The 22758-nt window shown below is 36.7% G+C and overlaps 1 protein-coding gene across 50 annotated transcripts in view; it reads right to left on the bottom strand.

The window, feature by feature from the left end:
* Ptprd (protein tyrosine phosphatase receptor type D) overlaps window positions 1-22758 on the bottom strand; it is a 2190171-nt gene that overhangs the window by 109487 nt on the left and 2057926 nt on the right. For 21 of the 50 annotated variants that reach the window (XM_040757239.1, XM_040757256.1, XM_040757241.1 and 18 more), the window contains 4 exons: window positions 19634-19724; window positions 13972-14181; window positions 7270-7430; window positions 2435-2449 (listed from right to left, as the gene is read on the bottom strand). In XM_040757239.1, coding sequence (XP_040613173.1) covers window positions 2435-2449; window positions 7270-7430; window positions 13972-14181; window positions 19634-19724 — 477 coding nt within the window. The remainder of the gene's footprint in view (window positions 1-2434; window positions 2450-7269; window positions 7431-13971; window positions 14182-19633; window positions 19725-22758) is intronic. The other 29 variants (XM_040757248.1, XM_040757262.1, XM_040757263.1 and 26 more) reach the window with 5 other exon arrangements.

Here is a 22758-nt window from a genome sequence, read left to right as displayed (position 1 = left end):
AAATGGAAAGAAGAGGCAGAGGGTCAGAAAGATTAATGAGAAAGATGACAGGGGCTTAGGACCCACGTGCAAAGGAGAACACAAGTATCGCTTTCCGAGTAGCAATCATGGGTATCAGTCGCACAACACTGAAATACTCATTTTATCGCCGAAGATGCAGCATTGCTTAATGAATGCCAAGGAGTTCAGCTAGCCAGCCGGTCTCAGGGGAAACTCACACTTGGTCCTTTTATGTCACATACCAGGGCTTTTCTCAGGCTGGGGCCTTTGTGGGTAAGTAGGCACAGGTGCATTTCTTTACTGATGTGCCAGACCCAATGACTAAAACCTGCATCTTTCTTCCTTTCCAAAGTGACTATACTGCTATTTATTCAAGGACATGGACAGCAGAATTAGAAATATCTGGGCAAGGAAACTGTTTCACTCTTGAGAGAATTATCAAACAGCCTCCTTATCTTCTTTTTCCCAGAGGCCAGGCTGAGTGACACCGGCTATGCTGAAGGAACATTCTATAATGAAAGTCAACCAATTTTTTTGTAGTGGGAAAGCTGGAAATTACACCAGTTGTCAGGACAGGAGCCTCAGAAAGATCATAATAAGGGATTAAAATTATAAATCATACATTCCAAATAATTGCAGTTCATGGGTGACTAAAAGGAGCCTCTGGACATCTAATAGCTAATTTTTCTTTTGCTCTGTCTGCTCAAATTTGATGACTACCAAGATCAAAGACTCTCTTAGCTTTGTTTGATGAAAACCAAAGGCATGATTGCGGCTGCCTATAACCTTACTACTAGTAGAAACATATTTACTGGGATCGGAGTTTTTCAAACACACAAAATATGTCTGACAAAGAGTGAGAAGAAACAGTATTGTAAGAAGTTTAATTGTTTTTAAATATTTACTATTATAAAATGTGAAGAGGATGGAATAGCTTATACCAGGCCCAGCATAAATGTGAGCCATAGCATTTTCTGGGTAAATGTTTTAAAGTTCCATCATTTCATTTTCCATTAGAAAACTATAACAGTGGTCTGAAACATTTCAATTTTACCTGTTATAGTTTTCCGATTAAGTTTGCTTTTTAAAATAACAAGTATGTACCACATAGAGAAATTGTACAGCTAAAGAGAGACTAAAGATCACATGACATTCCACAATGATCAAAACTTCTTCTTTTATTTTCTTTTTATATAGCTCACATTGAGGAAGGACGTCAGAGAAAATTTAGTTTGTTTAGAAGATGGTATTCATGATCTGGAAGCAGGGTTTAAATGCAACTCCTTTATGAAAACTCTACTCTTAATATTTAAAGAAAATGGTTTTGATGTCCTTAATTATGTTTTCAAATCTATCTGACTGCATATCAGGTAGAGGCTGTCTTCTCATTTCCTTCACTGATGAAAAAGAAGATTATGTTTTAACTCTAATGTGAGTACAAGGAGGAGGGATTATAAATTGTAAAAGTACCTGCATAGCTACAATGGGGCCTGAGAACAAGAAACATGTTCCCAGTTCTATGTCTTTGACTGAAACAAAATAGTTTGAACTTTTCTGCGGGATTAATGGCAACTTGTGGTGTCTACTAAGGGAGACCTTCTCCTGGAGGTTTAATATTCCTGTCACTTCACTGTTGCCTACTGGGCAAACAGGGCAATTTTAGAGGCAGCGACATAAACAGTGATTCTCAAACTTAAGTGTGTACAAAAATCAGCTGTGAGGGCACTTTAAAACATAGGTTCCTGTGTCAAAGTTGGGGACGTTAATCATCTCAGGTGAGAATTAAGAATTTGTATTTCTGGAAAGTTTTCAGGGAATAATGATTCCAGTGCTGGCTAGCACAGGCAACACACCCTAAAGGCCACTGAATGTAGTGCTGGCAGATGACCTCTAAGATCCGTCTTTTAGCTGAATTTTAATCAAGTGTTTATATTAAACAATAAGCATGTTTTTGAAAAAGTAGAAAGCAGTCTGGAATCATCATTAAGTATATTTAGCTATTGTTATTACTGTTATTGCAAATCAGGGCTGGGGGACACAGGGATAATTTTGGGTTTGGTAAGAGTATTCTCTAGGGGATACAAACAAACGAAACAAAAGGTCTACAGGACAACTCACATTTCTATCCTGCAGACACATTAACACACACATATACTCATTTACCTCTGAACACAAAACTCAGAGACTAGCTTTACTGCTTTCTAAATTTGGTTTTACTGAAATACATTGTTTTCTTCTCATAAAGGCAAAATATGTCCCTCATCAGCATTTTAATATCCAAATTTTCACCGGCATGTAGGCTCTGTTCAGCTTCCACTTGCTAGGCAGGATCTTTTATGCTGACCCCCACGCTCACCTCATCAACACTTCAAATCTGTCTGTATCTTAGTTTTTCCTTACTGAGCATAGAAGGGGTTTGGTCTCTATTCCTCACCTGTCAGGTTTACTGCTCCATTTAATGCAGCACAAAATAAATAAATAAGAAAGGAAAAAAAAAGAAAGGCTTAATGTTAGTTGGCCAATGGTAACAAGAGTAACCATGACAACCAAGTTTTTAAAAGTAGTGCTCACAAGCAGAGACACATAGCTCACACATATTAGCAAATGATAATGCATCAAAATGTTTACAGGCCATGAAGTAAATGGAGGCCATGAGACTATACCACTGAATAAAGAATGTGTGGTTTCGCTCGTGCATTCACTTACTACTTTACAAAAATGCTGCAAAAACTAATACAGCAAGTATATGATGACCATGATATTCAATTTTTAATGTCTAACTCAGGAAAACAACTGGTGCTCTTAATGAAAACACAACAGACTTTCATAAATGTAAGCCTCCAGCTAAGTAGTATGTCATTCTTTAATGATATGAAATTCTGCAAATTTCATTGCACTGAGAAAAATTTTGAACATTGGAACATTACACCACAATGTAATAAAGTAGCAGAAATAATTTTTCCGACACTTCTTGACAAGTAAGGCAATCATAAATCTTTTTATAATAAAGGGTTAAAGACATTTTTAGTACTTGAAAATATAATACTAGTTATTATAAATCCAAAGTGCATGGCCCTTCTATACAGCTCAGCTAATTCACAAAAGCATTTTATTACTAGCCTTTGAAAAGACAGACATTTCCTCTTGGGGTGCTACTTTCTGTAAACACATCCACCAGTCACTCATGGGTGCTTCCACCTGTAATGATGCATTGACTCTTTAAATATGAAACAGTTTTCCAGGGACTACAGCTTTCTCCAGAAAGAGTTAATCTGAACAATATTCACTTGGTGGCAGTGGGTAAAGTGCTTTTTGTGTTGGAGACACAAGAACTATAGACAATGCAGTCCATTGCTCAAAGAAAGAAAAACAAAGATTCACATTTATCTCTATAAACGCACACACAGTGAAGGATGACAGTGGTAACACGTTTATTTTATCAGCTCTTTCTGGGTTTAAGTGTAAAGTGATTTACCAAGTGTACTGAATTACAAACAAAATAACCTTGCATACATGTTTTCCACTTCCTTTTTAATCGACGAGTTATCAGAGTCTGGGGTGTAGGGAAGCCTGTGTGGAAGAGAAAGGCTGCTTGGACATTTATATGAAAGGATGGAGAGTTAACTAACAGAACACTTTTATGGAATTGCTTGATTTAGCCTTTACATGCACTCGTATTTATTTAAATATCTATATTAGAAGGCTTGAAAAGCAGGTAAATTTATATTATAGGCCAAGATGAAATTGATAGGAAATGATATAACAAACAGTTGGAGGAAAGTAAATTTAATGCTATTGAACACATATAAGACCATGTATCCAATATAGTTCCGTTCTGGGCACTTGGTAGGCAATGAGAAACAAGAGACGCGACAGGTTCTATCATCAATAGCTAGAACTACAAGGACATAGGATGGGGTGTGTGTGTTCAGGATAGCCTGACTAAAGGGCGGAGACGCAGGATCTCAGACATAAAAGATAAGAAGAGTGATCAAGATGAGAGGAGTCGCAAGGCCTGGAGACTGGGACTCCAGGCATGGGAGCCTGCTGGGTGTCAGGGGCAGCACTGACTCTGAGCTAGGTATGGACCTAAAGATTTCTTCACAAGGTATAATGGCTGCTATATATGCCTGATGATAAGTCAGAAATTCGTGTAAATCAGAAACTCCAGGAACAGCTGGGAAAGGCAAATTAGTTGTTTTGTCTCATCTACCTCATGATTTACAGATAAGTAACTGAGGGTAAGGACAGAAATTTCACTCTCCAGGGGCTGAGCTATCGTGTCCAAGGATGTTTTTCCTGCTTATGGCATGCCTTGGATTTTTCTCCCTTCATATTCTGTACTTTCTTTCCCATACCATGACGTCGAAAAAGACACTATCAACTACCTTGAATTTTCCCCATAAATTAAAGTTAATATTTTATTTTAAAATGTTTACTTTCTTTATTAATAATTCTCAGGCTGTATTAGAACTAATTACTGAGTGTTACCTATTAGCATGTGTAGAGTAGATGAATGTGGAGGAAACGAGTGGTGAATTTTAATTGTCAGTGGTGGATGCATGATGGTAACCTGGGTTTATACATCACAATTAGATACACACATATACATATAAAATAGAAACAACATAAAGTCCTGTTACCTTTTTTATATTCCCAGATTATGGAATAGTATTATTAAAAACTCACTTGCCTAGTCCATTTATTTTCTTTGTAAATGATGAAGTTTGAGGTGGTGACAAGACTTTCTAGCCCTTCAGCAATAGAAGTTGACCTTGACCACAGAGTTGCTGATTTATATCCCACTGTTTTCCTAGGCCTTATTTCTGAATTTATGTTGCTGAGTCATTGGATAAATGAATTATAAAAATGTTTTTGAATAAAACATAATAAGTAATATTTGTAACACTATAAATCTACCAATTGTCATTTAATATTGTTAAGATTCAGTATGTAGGTTAATGCCCTTACAAAGCTTAGTAATAGTTTTATCACTGGTTATCAATGGATCATAGATATAAAAATTATCAGAATAAAAGAAAAGTCAAATTAACAAAGAGATATAAAGTGGTGTCACATTTCCACACCAATATAATTATTAAGAAAAAGCGTCAAACCTCAAGTTGCAGGGTAAAATATAATTATTAATATGGCAAGTTATCCAAAGCTACTGGCTCTTTCACATCCTGTGAGAAGGGGTATCTGGTAATGACAATTATCAAGCCAATGTGACTCAGTTTATTTTTATGCCATTGATGTCTCTAAACATCATTTGCTTAAGGAAGTAAAATATTCATATTTTCTTAGTTATAGTAATGACAATAATGATACTTTCAATTTTGAAACATTATCAATGATCTCTGTATAACCCAAAAGGCACCTAAAAGACAGAGTGAGGTACTTATTACATAATTAACTTTGTTCAGAATCCAAGCTATAAAAGACACCATTCACTGAGTGCAGATTTCCTCTTGAACTGCCTCATGATAATCAAGAAGGACATTGTTGGGTCTACTTAATTTTCAAGTCAGGAACGTTTTTTAGTGCTGAAGCAAGCATTTCTATTTAAGAAATGCTCCATGGCCTTCAGATGGTTAGCTAAATATACTTAACATTCAAGAATGTATGCATTTTCCGACAATCCCATTAGACTATGCTACATGTGCACACGCAAAAATGCAACTCTTTTAACAGAGTCATGAAACCTTTAAATAAGATGCTTCCTTTGCAGGATTAGGGAATATTATAAATGAGTTGACTCTTTTCAAGCATATGTAGATGAATCAAGGAAAATGTAATTATAGTTTAAAAAATTGTCAAGGTTTTTAATTTAATAGTTTACATAATTAACTTACAAACACAATAGAATTACTTATTAATTGCCTGGCATATCATAATAAAACATGACTTGAACATGAGGCATGCATTCTGCACATTTTAAATATCAGAAATGCCACATGGTATTGGCTAGAAAGGGACCTGTGAATAGGTACTTTCTTCTTTCTGGCCAAATTCCAGTGTAGGATGTGATCACTTGAATGAGCATCTTTTAGATAACAATGAGAAATCTAATTAGGCTTGTTTTTTTTTTAACTCATCTTTTCTCTTTGATCACTACCTGTAGGACATATATAGGAATGGGTACCAACTCCTGCCTTGGCTCATATAGGTCCATGACTGGACTGAAGCTTGTGGACAGCAACTTTCTTCTACTTTTATATCTGATACAGAGGAGAGGTGAGAAAATGTAACAACCTCCAATATGACACATACCAATACGATAAAGACTGAAATGGGGAGATTCAAACCATCAACTAAGAGAAGATTCTGTCATTGATCACACATTCCCAAGTACTTTACGTCTTGAGCAATTGTGTGGTGGCAGTGATCTGAAGAGGTACATAGGGATTGATGGGATAACTAAGAATCTTTATCTCCTAACTCCAAGATAGTATAGACAACTCAATGGATCATGATTATGAACTTTGTCTTTTATCACTTAAACTTTCTCTCTGTGTTGGAATAAATAGAATGGACTCTTATAAGAGACAGTTTTTCAGAGAAAATCAGAGATCATGAAGAAAAAAACAAGCCTATTCTATGAACATAAGAACAAAGGAATAATGGCAGAAGTGACAAAATACTAATCAGGTAAATATTGAGACATATAAGGACTATGGGTAGAAATTTGTTTTAGTAGATGACAGTACTTTCTGATCACCCTTTCTTGAACACTGATGTGAATTTAACAGTGAATATTTGACAAAAGATGCAAAGAAACTGAGAGGGAATTCATTCTTTATCTCTCTCTTTTTAAAATCTTTAATCATTTAGTTGTATGCTAAACCCTCACAAACAGCGAATAAGGAAACCTTTTAGCACTTGTGCACATTAGATTTGTTAATGAATTTCTAATGAATAGAAATGTGCAAAAGTGTGTTTCAGAAATAATCACCTAAAAACCAAATTAAAGTTTGTATGGAATGAGCTGTTTGGAGTGTACCAATATCCTACTGTCATGAAAACTGGTCATCAAAATGCATCATAAAATATGGAGGCTGAAAAAGTACACTCTGGACCATAAAAGACGACACCACAAGCTCAGTCATCCTAATTTGTCCTAGGCATAACAACATGTTTTCCAATATTAGTTACTGGGCTTTCTTTAAATATATCATATAAAATTTAACACAAAATCATAAAAATTGTTTTATTCTTCTAAATCAAGGTAGTCCTCAAAGTCACAATTAAACCATAGAGCAGACTTACCTTTTATATAGAAGAATAGCAATCACAATACAGATGATAAAGACCACAGCAAGGACAGGACCTACGACCCATATCAAGCCTTCCTCTTCATCTGTGATTGGCTGTGGATCTAGATCCATTGACACAACAGGGTCGGAGTATGGGCTGGTGGCATACATCTTCTAAGGATAAACAGAGCCCAATGTAGTTAGAAAATAATGTCTTTCTCAAGGGTATTTTTAGCTCTAAGATAAGGAAAACTTATGATACAATGTATTTCATGATATGTTGATGAAATCATGTTAAACAAATATGGGGGGAGGCATGGGTTAAAAAATAAAGCAAAATAATAAGCAAGCATGAGAGGAAAGGACATTCTACAATACTAGAAATGAGAGAAATATAACAAAATAATTTTCAATGGGATAAATGACTTCAAAGGTACTTTACCATGGAACTTACATATATAATTTAAAATGAAGTGTAAAATACCAACATGCAAGTATCAAATCTGGGCTGACAATATTCCCTTCAAGAATCATAGTCTATCTAAAAACCTCCCCCCAACAACAGGCATGAGAAACCTTCTTCTGAGTTGTAGGTAGGGGTTATCCAAATGATTCTCCAAACAGGATACTGCTGTTGCCTTTGGTTGCCTCCTAGAAGTCAAAGTTAAGTTCCTATTGCTAAAGACACTATGCATTTCAGATATGGGATTCAGAGAACCTGAGCTGGATCTGACTGAAAGCTTCCTCCCTGAACACTAGTATTCATGGTACCAGAAGAAGCCATACAAGCTTCGAAAGCAGAGAAACACTCTATAGTCCTATCCAGCTAAGATGCCTGTAAACCATAACAACAACTAACATGGCATGGTAACTCTAAGGGTGCAGCAGTAGCAGACACACTTTGGTGGTAACCAACAACACTATAATTGGGTGTAAGGCCCACTCATCAAGAGACAAAGCGCGCCTGGTACCAGAAGCCTGCAGCTAGTGAAGTCATAGATCCAGAAGGAGAATCTACTAATACTCAGTTTATGAATTCAGCAGAATCCTTAACTCCACTCCAAATATTTATCCTAGTATCTACAGATAAGCGCAGTTCTCATCCCTCTTCAAAGAAAGCATCTCTTTTCAAAAAGAAGAGAAAGACCATTGCAGGAAACCACAACAGAGAAAAATGAAGAGTTTTGGAGATCAGTTTCAACTGATACAGGCAACACCATGCCTGCACTTAAAGCACAGGAGTCACTGTGAAAGAGGGAGCAGAATGATAAGATTGCAAGAGTCAGAGGGACAGGAACTTTACTATGAGATTGTGTCTCCAAGATGTGTCAGGGGTGCTACACTCATGAAATTATACCAATATGGCTGCCTAATAACAAGAATAACAACACACCTGCTAATTTAGAAGGGGGCAATCTCATAAGGCTTCTGCTCTACACAAAGAATTAAAGGCAACTAAGGAATGCTGAGAGATGAGAAATAATCTTCCCTAAGGAGGAGCTTACCATTTCTTTATCCAATACCAAATGGTCTTCCCTGACAACATATACATACAAGTAACATTCTACTGACAGAGTAGGTTGTATTTATATGTTTAGGAAAACAAACAAACACACGCACACATGTATACATACACACACACATTACTAATTTAAAAAAATAGGTCATGAATTTAAGAGCAAGGGGAGTACATGGAGGGTTGAAAGGAAGAGGGAAAATAATGTAAAAAAATGAACTATGTTTTAAAAAGAAATTAAACAACAGTCAATAATCATTTACATGGTGGTAATATATTAACTGCTGTGTGAAAATAAAGATGCTAGAATTGAAATTGAGTATTCCCAATCCAAAACAGTGAGTCCAAATGCTCTGAAATCCAAAAGATTTTGACTGATTCTGGGTAATTTACAGATTTGGGGGGTTTGGACTATTAAAATCTAAGCAAACATTCCAGTGAGTAGGCAGCAACACTCTGAAATCAGAAACACCATTGTTCCAAGATCTTGGATATGAAACAATCTGTGGCATTAAGTTGCAGAGATCAGCACTGGCAAGTATTTCCTCAGAAAATGAACCATTATTTCATGCAAGGTTAGAGTGCACTAGCACTTTTAAGTACTCTACATTTCTAGGGCATTTAAATCTACAGTTACAAAAGAGAATGTCAATTAGAAATCAAGATGTATGGAATTGAAGATATAGCTTTGCGAAGCAGAATTATAAGAACTTAAGGGATTTAATAGTTTCTAGTTACATTCATGACCTCTACCAATTAGAAGTTCATATACGTGTTTCCAAAAGGAAATTGATCACATATATTTAAAACACAGTTACTCAATAAAGAACGGGCTTTGTTTCTATAATATCCTATTTCTTTCTATTTTGTGCCATTTAAAATGAAACATTTTTGAAGGGTGTGGTAGCACATGCCTTTAATCCCAGCATTTTGGATCTCTGGAGTTCAAGACCAGTCTGGTCTACAAAGTTAGTTCCAGTACAGCCATGACTGTTACACAGAGAAACCCACACACACACACACACACACACACACACACACACACACACACACAAATAAAATGAAGCACTTTCTTGACCCTACCACTTTTTAAGTTGTTTTACTCTGCTCCACAAGTCAATCCATACCCACTGGTTGCAGGTGTCTCCTTCCATTTACTTATCTGTTTTAAGTTCATTGTGACCTTTAATATGTCATTTATTAAATCTAATTGTCTTTCTTCAGTCTTTAGGTTTTAAGTATCTTTTCAGACTTGCCCCTGTGGAGAAAGACTTAATAACTCCCTTTCTGGCTTCCCTAATTCTGTATTTCACTAGCTCCTTCCTACCAGTTTTAACTATTTGAACAACAGAGTTTCACTCTCAATTGCCTGAGCATTGACGTTCAAATGAAGAGATTCCCTTTGGACCAGATACATATTTGTCTCGATCGCCAATTCTTTAAGCTTTCACTGTGAAAGGAGACTACAGGTTAGACTTATCAGTAACCTGAGGCTAAACTGCTGGTCTTATAGATACCATTTGTTCATGAGAGTCTCATTAATGTGCTCCTGTGCATACCCAGAGTTTCTGCATTTTATTAGTTACAACTGCTACTGGAGTTATCGTCCTTACTTGCAATTGTAAAGCCTTTGAGATGCTTTCTTGTATGAAATTCCTCTCTGGAACTTGGGTATCTCACCATGGTTATCAGGAGCCTTAGCAGGTTTTTTAAGCCTTCTTACGACATTTAATGACATTCTGTCACAGTGAGCTTTTGTTGCTGCTTCCTAAATGTTCTATCCTTACTAATTAACATATTCACAAGCCCCATAACACTTAGCTCCAAAATGCAACTACTTCCCAAGGACCCACCTAAACTCTGCCTTGTTTACTGGTGGAATTCAGCCCTAACAAACCACTGGATACAAACGAAACAATTTTATTTAGTCATTCATTTCCTGTTTGATGGCATACATGAAAATTCGGTTTTCAAAGATGTGTACGAATACCTCATTTTCTTGGATGAAACTAAATTCTTGAAGGTTTAGGATATATATGCTGTTTGTGTTTTATATGCTGTTTTGCTGAATAAAATACGATAACCAAGAAAAAAAATCTCATCTTTTCAAGTGGCTGAGAATGCTACAAATGGATATACTTGTTTAAGATCAGGAAATATAGTTTAGTTTTTTTCAAAGTCTTACCTTAAGGCACACAATCTGAATTTAGTACCAGCTCTAGAGACAAGCAGAGAACATGCTCCCCTGCATACTTGAATTTTGCTATCGTTTTCTATTTTCTTTACTTCCCAGGACAGAGGTTAAAAAGACATTCATTATTTTCTATGTATTGAACAGAAGAAAACTCGGTATATTTTTGGAAATTTATGAGCTATGGCTTGAAAGCAACAGAGAAAGGAGGGAATAGGAAATCTAGCATGAATGGATAGATAGAATTTATGTGTGTAACATATTATGTAACAATTTACATAAAGAGCTGAGCATTGGACTTACATGTCTAGGAAACATAATTCTTCATATGTTTATAGTCGTAGGACCCCTTCCATTTTGTAGGTTAATTTCAAATTGATGTCAGTGAACAAACAGCTGATTTGAAATTCTTTACCAAATGACATTATGATAATAATCAAAATGGTCAGTCAAAATTTAAATTTAAAGAAAAGGCTTCCCTGAGCAACATGAATTTCTAACTTAAGTCAGGAAAGAGATGTATGTTAAAAGGAAAAGAAAGAACATGCACAAAATGATACCAGCCTCATGCAAAGTAGAATTTGCTAAGTGGGAAGAAATAATAAAAGCAATTAAACATTCAAAAACTAGTCTGTGGTACTCTTAATAGGGGGAGGTAAAAAGGGTAGAGAAGTGGTTTTTGTTTCTGCAAATTGCTAAACAACAATTGGAATGATTATAGTTATTATTACTAATCAGGCACAGAGATCTGAATCTTCCAAAAGTACTACATCACTGAAAACTGGATACAGCTATTGGCTATGAAGCGAATGGCGATCTAACCATACATGACATGTAGGTAAAACATTTTTTTTATTTTGAGATCAATGTCAAGAAATATAATAGAATATAGTTGGGTCCAAGAACTTGTGGCTAGAGAAGTCTTAGGCCCTGGGAGAGAACTTACAGCTATAGCTCTACTACATGAACACAGTATTCAGTTGGCTCCTAACAATTCATCATTTGTATTCATATATTAGAACATCTCAAACCTCATCAGAAAAACTTCTTTTTCCAGTAAGAGGTCAATAACTCAAAGACCCATTACTGGTCAGCATACAGAGAACAAGAGACTATAGAGTGATGGTAACCAGCCCTACATGGGACATCTATATCAATTATGTGCCTTCTCTCAAAGCTCAGAGATTATCATGAAAGACTGAAAGAGTCAGAGGCAGTGGATGACTACAAGAAAAGAGTGTTTTTCAGACACAAGAACTCAGCAGTGCAGGACATGTGCAATGGCAAACCAGACAAAAATAACAGTATGGTAGTACTGGTTGGGAAATAAAGTGCCACCTTTAGATGCAGCATTATTGGCAACTAATGTCTATTGTAGGAGGGAGAGTTCTTCAGGAAAGTACACGAGAGCTGCTCGTGCTCCAGTAGGTGGTTCTGTACTCATGCACATGCAGCTAGCTCCAAAAACCAAAACCAAAACTCCTAAAGCAAACCCAGAAGACATGAAGTTGGGAATAAAAAGTAATGGGGGAATAGGGAAGAAACTGCATGTGAGGGAATACAGATAGATTAGTTGAAGCATATTATATGCATGCAGGAAATCAAACAAAAGAAAAATGTTGGAGAAAGAGGGCAATTCAGAAAACAAACTTGAAAATATTTATTAATTATAGAATTAATAAGATAGTGGGCTGATAAGAGAGAAATAGAATGCATCAATGAGGAGATATTTAGACATGAGTGGAAATACCTGGGCGATTTCAGAAACCATAGTCTCCAAGGCATGTTAACTATTTTTGCAGAATTCTGTGATTTACCTAAGTGCTTTAAGTATACCTTCTAAAAGATTCCTAGAACTATGTGATGAAATTTTCTCTGAAGTATCTGTATACTTTATTTAAAAAATATTTTTAACATATCATTCCCCTGATATTTTACTTAAAAACCTTCAACTAGATACAGACAGCATCATGATGTATTGAAATGCCAGGAAGGTCATCAAATGACATTCACACATAAAGGTAAATGAGGCTGCCTCTGTCCTCTGATTTTCCATGGGAGAACACCTCTAGTCATCTGAAGAGAGTACCTGCTGTACAAGACAACACCTGATACACAGACCTTCCATAAACTGTGGACTTCTTAAATAAAGAGACCAACTCACCTCAGTTGCCAAAATGCCAGATTTAAGCCTTGATTAGGACACGGCTAGGACGGTATCTATTAAATGTTAATGTGAACTGCCACTTTAACCTCTACCTTGCTTTCAGTCTACTGTTTCTCCCCACTTTTCTTCTCCTTTTTTAAAGCATTCAAAGCAACTGAAGCATAAAACGGCACAGGAGCAAGATGAATTACATAAAACAAGACAAGTCATTATTTAGAGTACCTTAGGAATTCTCACTCTTATTGAATTATTCTGTAACTTTCTCGGCTTTTCACTGATAAAGTCACTCATACATTTCAGTAATTGAAGATGCTGGTTGTACTCCCCTCTTCATAGAAACACTGTCTTCGAAATCTGGGTGTAAGCACTGTGTACTCACAGTTATAGGAGAATGAATTAAATAACTGCCCTGGCTCGTGTTTTCCAACATGCTATTTAAATGTCATGGTCTTTTGTTTCCTAACACAATGAATAGGCTAACTCTCCTGGATCATGCAACATGAGAACAGAACGGTATTTTTTTCTTGAAGGAAATCATTTCCAATGGGATAAGAGAGAAATCTTAGTGACAATAGAAGGAATGCTACACTGTGTGTTACAGACCTATGCTCCATCAATTTGATACTTCACACCTGAAATTCTTGTTATCTAAGATGCCATATGGTTTGTAATGCAGAATACTCAGCAATTCTGGAAGGACAGACAGCCCATTGTAACACTTCTCTTAATGATAGCTGGTGAGAAACACTTGGGGTACATGCAGGCACACCCCCAAGTAAACATTCACAGTGGTTTGAAAATGGCCAAGGGTAGGAAAGAGAAGCCATTAAAATGAACTTACAGACTCTGCATGGTCCATCACCGCTAAGACAAAGAAAACATATTCTTGTCCACTTTGGAGTTGCTTGTTTGTAAATCCACCATAATGCTTGTCATCCCCCAGGGTGAACTCAGTGGGAAGGACATCAAAGTGAGCAGCAATATATGGCTTTAATTCAACTTCTCTCCCATAACGGATGCTTCTGCGCTTCCTAGATATCTCCTTAAGCAGCTTAAGGAAGAAGCGACAAACAGAAAAAGGAAACATACATAAACAACCAACTTATTGATGTCTTAGAGGAGAAACTAATCCAGGACTGGGAAGAACCTGACAGAGTTTGTTCACTTTCCCTGCAGCAGGTTAGCACAAAGGACTTTCAGCTCTGATTTTCAAATACTTGCTTCCTGTGAGTTAAGATTCCAAACTGATTTGCAAGGGCCAGACTTTAAACACAGGGCATGAGATCTTCAGTGGAAGCCCATGTAATTTCCTACACTAATGAAATTCTTTGAAAGGCCAATACTTCATCATAACCACTTTAAGGAAGAAGCACAGCTTGATGCACAAAAGCCTGGTCTCATGGGAGATACATGAAACAAGCAGTCACCAGTTTTCATAGAAGATGTCACTGTTTCACCAATGGGATTGTTTACATGATGAAAATTCTCTAAAGTCATCAGACTTAGAATCTAAGGAATAACTTTGATTTACTTATTCGAATAAGTCATCACTCATTTCGCTGTCTTGCTCAGCTTACTGCTTTTACTAACCAGTTTAGAAGATACTCCTGACTTTTTTCCATTGAGCCAACAACTTTGTGTAGAATGTAGCTCTCAGGAATAAGCATTTAAACAGGTGACACGTTCGGTAGGGTGAGTAAGAATAAATTTCAATATCACGAACACGAAGTAAAGAAAATATAGACACACACACACACACACACACACACACACACACACCCTTCTAGTATTTCTAAGGAAAAAGAAAATCTGAAATTAATGTTTGAATAATTCATTGCTTTTCATTGGCTTTCCTTGAGAGAAAATCTCATTAATGATATGAGAATTGATTTGAAAGCAATGTGATCTTATCTCTGTCTTCTCCTGTCACATATTATTTTATAGAGTCTAACTGGAAAGAAGCCTTCAGCAGTCTTGAATGCCTTTGGAGGTAAGTGAACAATTTTTAGTGGCTTTTTAGAAAGAACTTTTACTTTGGTTTCATGTCTGTGGAGAAAGGGGCTGTGTCTGAGGACAAACCGGAAAATGTCTGTGTACCTGAGGACAAAAACAACCTTTATCCTGGTAAACAAAGTTCTAGGACTTAGGTAGGTTTGGCAGTAAAACTATTATGCTTGGTTTTTATGCTGGAAAGGAAATAGAAGAACCAAACTGGTGAAATACACTTTGTACAAAGAAACACTGGCAGGAGTTGGAGAGACAGATGGCTCAGTAGTTATGGGCCCTAGCTAATCTTTCAGTCTACTCAGGTTTGATTCTCAGAAAGCAAATGGTGGTTCACAACCATTTGTAACTTTAGTTCCACAGGCTGTAACACCCTCTTTTGGCCACTGTGGGTACAAGCGTGTATATATTGAATAGTTGTGTAAGGAGGAGGAAGATACTCATACATATATATTAAATTTTTAAAAAGGAATGAAAGAAATGCTGTCATAATCAAGGCAGGAATTGAGGGGAAATTGTTACCGGCCTTGTCGAAACTTAAATGCTTCTGTTAGCAACCACAGGCAATATAGTGTGTTTTATATTGAGAGTCATAGATGTACCGGCTGACTCAAAATCAAATAATGTGGGAGACAGCCCTCTGGATAAGTAATAATTTGTTTCTATGACATGTATCAATAATATTTAATTTATCATGCTCTAAAAATATCTGTGAAATCTGAGCTTATTGCTACAACTAAAACTATATGAGATATAAGGTGTTGATAGAGGCAGGGATTCGACATGATCTGTTTGAAAAATCGCGATCTAAAGTATTCATGTATCTATGTGGGCCACTCAATTGTGCCCCAACTTCTGGGACGAAAGAACAGAAATTCACCTTACATTTCTATTGCCAAACACAGGTTTACAGACAATGATGATGATGGCCATTAGATAACACTTATTTGGTACCAGACATCCTTTCAGGAAGCTTAAATGAACATCAGTTCATTCGCTCCCCAACAACCATGTAAAAACCATCACAATTATCTCCAATTCACAGTGAGCAAACTGGAGCATGAAAGAAACATTAGGTGTATGAATAAACTTCGTGGTGACAAAAAATTAAACCATCTATAGGAGAGACACATACAAGAGGTTTTTCCACCTGACTTTTACATAACCTATTCTTTGCACAAATTCAAGAAATCTAATGCCATGTGTAAACACTGATGATTTGAATCATTTTCTCTCAGCATGTACACAAATTTTGTGTATCTGCTTTCATTAACATAGATGAATATGATCTTTTTTATTTCCTGGGTTTTTTAAACATGAAAATCATAAAACTCTGATGTCAAATATTTAATATAATATTACACTTCATAAGTGACTACATAGGTTATTGTCAATGTGCAGAAAATGATAGTCTATATAACCCCTGGTGGCAGTACACTACAGATGTACTCAACAGTTTTTTGAAGTTGGTCAGTCGAAAGCACTTACCATCAGTTGTTTATGTGATTATATCCCTGCTTCCACTTCGCTGATCAAACCTACCTTGGTTATATTCACATTTCAGATATAGGCAGCTGTCATACTTTATCAACATCAATCCCCATGATTACCATTTGTTAGGGTTTATTTAGAAAACATAAAGCCAGTGCCTCAGGATTGACTGTTAGAATGGTTTTTTTTTTTTTTGGTTTGTTTGTTTTTTGTTCTTTGGTTCCAGTGCAGTAATTCACTGGTGTATAATCTGGAATCAGACCCTGCCCTCAAAGAATACCCTTTAGGATGCTTCCAGTGTTATACTTCAAATGGCTCAACTGAGTTTAAATGACACCAAAGTTAGCCAAGATGCTGAAATTATAGCCACAAATGACTTCATTACTTTATGACAAGGCTTTGAAGTACAGGGCAATGAAAAGCTTTGGCACATTACATCACTTGCCCTGAAATAAATACAACTAACATTTGGGAGTCATCCTGCCCAAAATTCATTGCAACTTTCAATGCCTGGTCTGCTCTGTTTGACCTTGAGGACAGGAATTCCAGGCCATGAAATTATCATCCAGATAATAACCCAGACCAGAAATATAAATGAGCTCAGAATATAATTTTGAGAGTAACTCATTGAAAAAAAAACTTTAAAAAATCATGTATGGGTCTAAATGTGAGGCATACTTGTGGTAATCCCCTTAGGCCACTGTTCTTCTTGATATATTTCCAACAATATAAATTATAGACCTTACTGAAAAAAGTACCTGGTCAAATATATTTAAGAGAACTCTGCTTTGTCAAACCAAGTAGTGCCAAGTTCAAATTAAAATTACTAAAAGGCTTCTGTCATACATACTTGGTGAAAAACAAGTCCCATGTGGAGATGTCAGAAACAGAATGAGTGGGCAGAAAGTGAGGCCACAGCTTACTTTCATTTGTACCCTTCCACAACAGTTACAAAATATATTGGACATAATTCCAGAAGTTATATCAAGGGCTTTAGTTCTTTATCAGAAATAATTTTCATTTTCCAGTCAATGCGTATCTTATTTCTTCCACCATTAATTCTGCAATGTGGTCTCAATTATATCAGTAAGAAAAGTGGGAAACAACCCATCCTGACCCAAAAGTTTTGAATTAATAAAATGTTCTTTATCAAGCTATTATACAGATTAATGCACCACAACTCGCAGGATGATTAAAATGACCCTTTGTTATGGGAATCTGCAGCACAGACCTGTGGAATTTAACTGCAAGAAAGTTCAATGTCACAGAGCCCTATATTTGAATCCATTAGCGTTTTTGTGCATTCCAGAGGTTAAAGCTTGGCTGTAAAGGAGAATCACTTTCCATCCCTTCCTACCAAGGGTTTCATGTCTAAGAAAAGCTTATTACTGAGAGCATTTGATGTCCTTTTGCCTTGGATTCCAGTGCTTTGAAAGCTCATCTTAATAGGTAGAAATATTTATAGATTCTACAATGTACTTTTGCATTTAAAAATCCAATTTTAACAAAAATGTGATAATGACATTCCTATAATTCAGCTAAGTACTAGTTAAATATTACAAACTGATGTAGGGTCAACTGTTTAGAGAAAGGATTTGGTTTCTCTATCACAACTGACAGAAGATAAACTGAAAATTAAGCTATGTGACCATATTACTGAAATGTGTCATTTGGTACTGCAGTCACATTGCCTAATCACTAGACAGTGACACAAGTAGAGACCTGACCTTGAACTTGTCTAGCCTTCTGAACCTGAATACATGTAATTCATAAAGCAGGGAGGTGATGAGCTGCGTTTGTAGAGATGATGCACATCTGCCACAGAATGTAAGCCCCACCCCAAACCCCCTTGCTTTTTGTTAGATCACGGTCATCTTTGTGCAGGCACACATCAAAAACACTGACAATTCCTAGTAATGTAGTTAGGGAAGTAATCGTTTCCTTGCTCCATTTGTACTAATTTGAGGCAGAAAGAATATATGAAATAAGAGGATTATTTTGAGATGCAGTCCATGTTGTAAACGAACCACGTGCATTAAAACTTCCTATTTCTGGGCAGGGCTCATAAACTTATAGCATTTTGCTAAAAACAAAGTCTGCAGTATTTCAAACCAGCTGGAGCTGGTCATGTCTGTGATCTTGGTAAATTCTAGGGTTCGATTTTCTCAGGGCACATAAGTATGTAATGATTACTTTTTAAAAGTACATGCGGCCAGAGAAACAGCTCATCAGTTAAGAGCACTGACATGTTGCTCTTACAGAGACACAGACCTTATTCCCAGAACCACATGGGGGCTCACTGCTATCTGTAAGCCCAGTTCCAAGGGATCCAACACCCTGTTCTGATCTCCACAGGTACCATGCCTACACAGAGCACACAGACATACATGCAGAAGAAACACACATACACATAAAACCAAACTTTTTAAAAGTGTGCTTATATTTCAAGAATTAGAATTAAAACCACATAGCTATAAGATTCTGTAAGTTGACAGCAAACTCTTTAGTGCTTTCTGCCTCTTGTACCATATTCCTTCTTGGATCAGATTTTGCTTTCCCCCACCCCCTGTACTGAAATGCATTTTTCATTCTGAAAACCTACAGGGCAGAGAATACAGGAAATAAACATTTTGGAATTGGTAGAATTCTGTGAAAATATGCTGAAGACTTTGTGGCAGGTTAAATGCAATGTGTTATAAAGTACAGTAAGCATTTGTAACAGCCTTGGCAACTGCCAAACTAATTAAGTCTTCTTGAATTTTATTAATGGTAATGATAGTACCTTCCATATTTCTGTGTCATGGTTACAGTGACTAGGTAGCAAAAGAATAATGGCAATAAAGGTAAAACGGGTTGTAATCTTTTAATTAAAACAAAAGAATCTTTGTTAGGATTTCTAGAGTATAGCAAGTCCACTTCACTGGTTCACTCAATTTGCCAGATGTACCGTAGTGGATATCTGAACAAAATGCCAAGAGGTCTACTCAGAACAAATAAGACAAAGTTACCTCGTCTAACTCCATTTCATCAGGGCTCTCCCATGGCTTGATGAATTTCCCACGAGACTTCTTCAAAGGCACAATTATAATGTAGTAACCCCTGTTCAGGAATGAGGAGACAGTAAGATTAATTGAAAGAAGAAAGAAAATGGTTACAACCTTAAATCTTATACAGACCAACTGTAAAAATAGAAGACAAATTACAGATGGCGCATGGTTCATCTATTTTTTTACAGTAAGGAAAAACAACCACTTGTATGTTTATTTAAGAAAAAAAAGAATGGTAGATGTCAATGTCTGACCTTGATGACCTCATATGGTAATTTCACATGGTTGGTTGCTTTTTAATTAATTTATTAATTATTTGTTTGTTTGTTTTTCGAGACAGGGTTTCTCTTATTGTTTTGGAGGCTGTCCTGGAACTTGCTCTGTAGACTAGGCTGGCCTCAAACTCAGAGAGATCCACCTGCCTCTGCCTCCCGAGTGCTGGGATTAAAGGTGTGTGCCACCAACGCCCAGCTTGGCTGTTCTTTATTAAGCATCTCAAACATGGCATACATATTTGTTAGGATCCTGCATCCGAACACACTCAAGCAACATTGAAATCTACTACTTCAAGCTGCTCTGCCAAATATTTTCAATATTAACTAATTAAATGGCTTTTAAAAGAGAGATGTATAATAAAATGACTATTGTCTGTTATAAGCATATATTATTTTGTACACATACAAAATTCATTTATTATATATAAACATTTTAAAGTCACTCATAATCTTATAATTATATAAAGACAAAAGCCCATTGAAAAAATCCATTAACTAGTAAAACTTTAAGTAACATAAGAGTTTGGGGACTATTCCTATCTAAAGTCCTTCAAAATAAGATTTAGTGTAATAACATCTACAGTAAGAATTACAAATGTTCCATACACTGAGGATGGTCAATTACCAAACTAGGCCCCCTGCATGTGGGTGACAGTTGTGTGGCTTGGTCTGTTTGTAGGGCCCCTGACAATGGGACCAGGATCTATTCCTGGTTCAATAGATGGCTTTTTGGAGCCCGTTCCCTATGGTGGGATGCCTTGCTCAACCTTGATGCAGCAGGAAGGGCCTTGGTCCTTCCTCAACTTAATGTGCCAGGCTTTGTTGACTCCTGATGGGAAGCCTCACTGTTACTGAGGACTGAATGAGGGGATGGGTTGGGGGAAGTGAGGGAGGGTGGCAGGAGTAGAGGGGGAAACTGGTTGGTTGGTAAAAATTAATAAAAAATTAAAAAAGGTAAGTATCTCATAAAGCTACATGTTCAAGACAAAGTGCACATTAGTAATGACGGTACTTGTAACTTCATAGTAATGCCCTTCTCTTGCTTTGCATGTGTAAGAATTCTGCTAATATTTATATTTAGTATGAAGATGTTAAAGATAATAACTAATAATGAAATTATACTATCATTTTTAGGCATTTAGTTAAATGCACAATATAGTTTTGCCTTCCTAGCATAGCACACTCCATAAAAGAATGGCTAGGAGCTTTACAGTTATAAGATTATGTCACAGAAAAAAGTAAGAACAAATAACTGCCCAATTTAAAATAGTGAGGGGATTCACTCAAACCTTCTTGATTACCTTTTTTAGAATTTATTCTATGTATCACAAAATCTGTTTGAGAATCTCATAATTTGGTAGAGATTCATAGCAAAATCAAGAACACACACACACACACACACACACGTACACAGGGATGGATTCATATAGTTTTAAAAGAGACAACTATCACATGGGGCAAAGAGAAACAAGAAGGGAGGAGATTCCAGCCCTGTCCCATGTGCTATTTTAGAGTCAAAGAGCACATACAAGCCCTCTCTGCAACCTCTCTGCTACAGCAAGGTCCTTGCCATAAATTTCTTCTAGAGCTGGGTGATCCATTGCTATAACCAGGGAACTTTTTGTGGCCTTCAAGCATTTGAAATGTGGTTGGTGCGTTGTATGTTTGAAAGACAGTATATAAATACGATGTAAAGTATCTCAGTGATAATTTACATACATACAAATGTATGTAACATACAAATGACAATAATCTAGATATGCTGTGTTAAATCAAACACTGCTGAAATTGATTTCATTTTACTTTGTCTTTTAAAAAATATCACTACTAGAAAATGGAACATTTCCTTCTTGCTCCCTCTGTATTCACTGGGTAATGATTCCCAAGAGTATTCTGATGACTAATACATTACTTTGGGATGTACCTGGCCTAGAGTTGGGAATCAAAACTAATGTGTTTATAGGTTCTCGGGTTGGTTATTTAACTTCCTTGAATTGCAGTTTTATATGTTGAAAAATAGCAAATAAATAAATAAATAAATAAATAAATGAAAGACTACAAGCCTGTTCTCTGGAGGAAAAAAAATCCTCCCCCCCCAAAAAAAATCCTCCCAAAACAAAAACAAGTGCACTGAAAGAGCTTGGCAGCCTGTGCAGCATACAGGATGGATAGAGGCCAGTGGATACTGGCAAAGACACCACATTCTTCACCAGGATGCCAGGCATTGTATGACACACACATAGAGGGACGGGTTAAACCTTTTACCTAATCAAGAATTCAAACCACAATCTTTTGTCCACGGTGCTCTGAGCAACCAATTAACAGAGACACAAGGTTCTAGCACCCGGCCATTCATTTTCATTCCTACAAAGAAGTACGACGATCAAGGAGGGGGAGGAGACATGAGAGTTGGAGGATGTGAAGGAGGCCAATATTTTCATTTTATGATCCAGACTAAGCTTCCTCCTCTTCACATCCTCCTACCACCTGAAGGATTTGCCAAACAAGTCCATCATGTTAAATGAGCAGGGAGAGAAGTGACAGAGCTGCAACTGAGCGTTCAAAATAACTCTGCAGATGCACTTGACAAACACACTTGTCAAGGAGCCTCTCGCTTTTCCTACCCACTGCGCACTCGGAGAGCTTCTCTTCCTAGAGCGATGATGCTGGGAGTTAGCAGAGAGCTCCCATTGTTCCCCTGCAGGTTCTGGTAGGTCAGAGGCAAGCTGAAGAATTCCATTAATTTTTCTTCCACTTTCACACTGAGTTCCCATTCTTATGCATGAAATAAAAATCCTTTGTATTTTTGGT

The sequence above is a fragment of the Mesocricetus auratus genome, unplaced genomic scaffold, assembly GCF_017639785.1.
Source record: "Mesocricetus auratus isolate SY011 unplaced genomic scaffold, BCM_Maur_2.0 Super-Scaffold_100014, whole genome shotgun sequence".
Classification (NCBI taxonomy): Eukaryota; Metazoa; Chordata; class Mammalia; order Rodentia; family Cricetidae; genus Mesocricetus; species Mesocricetus auratus.
This window is presented reverse-complemented; position numbering and strand designations above follow the sequence as displayed.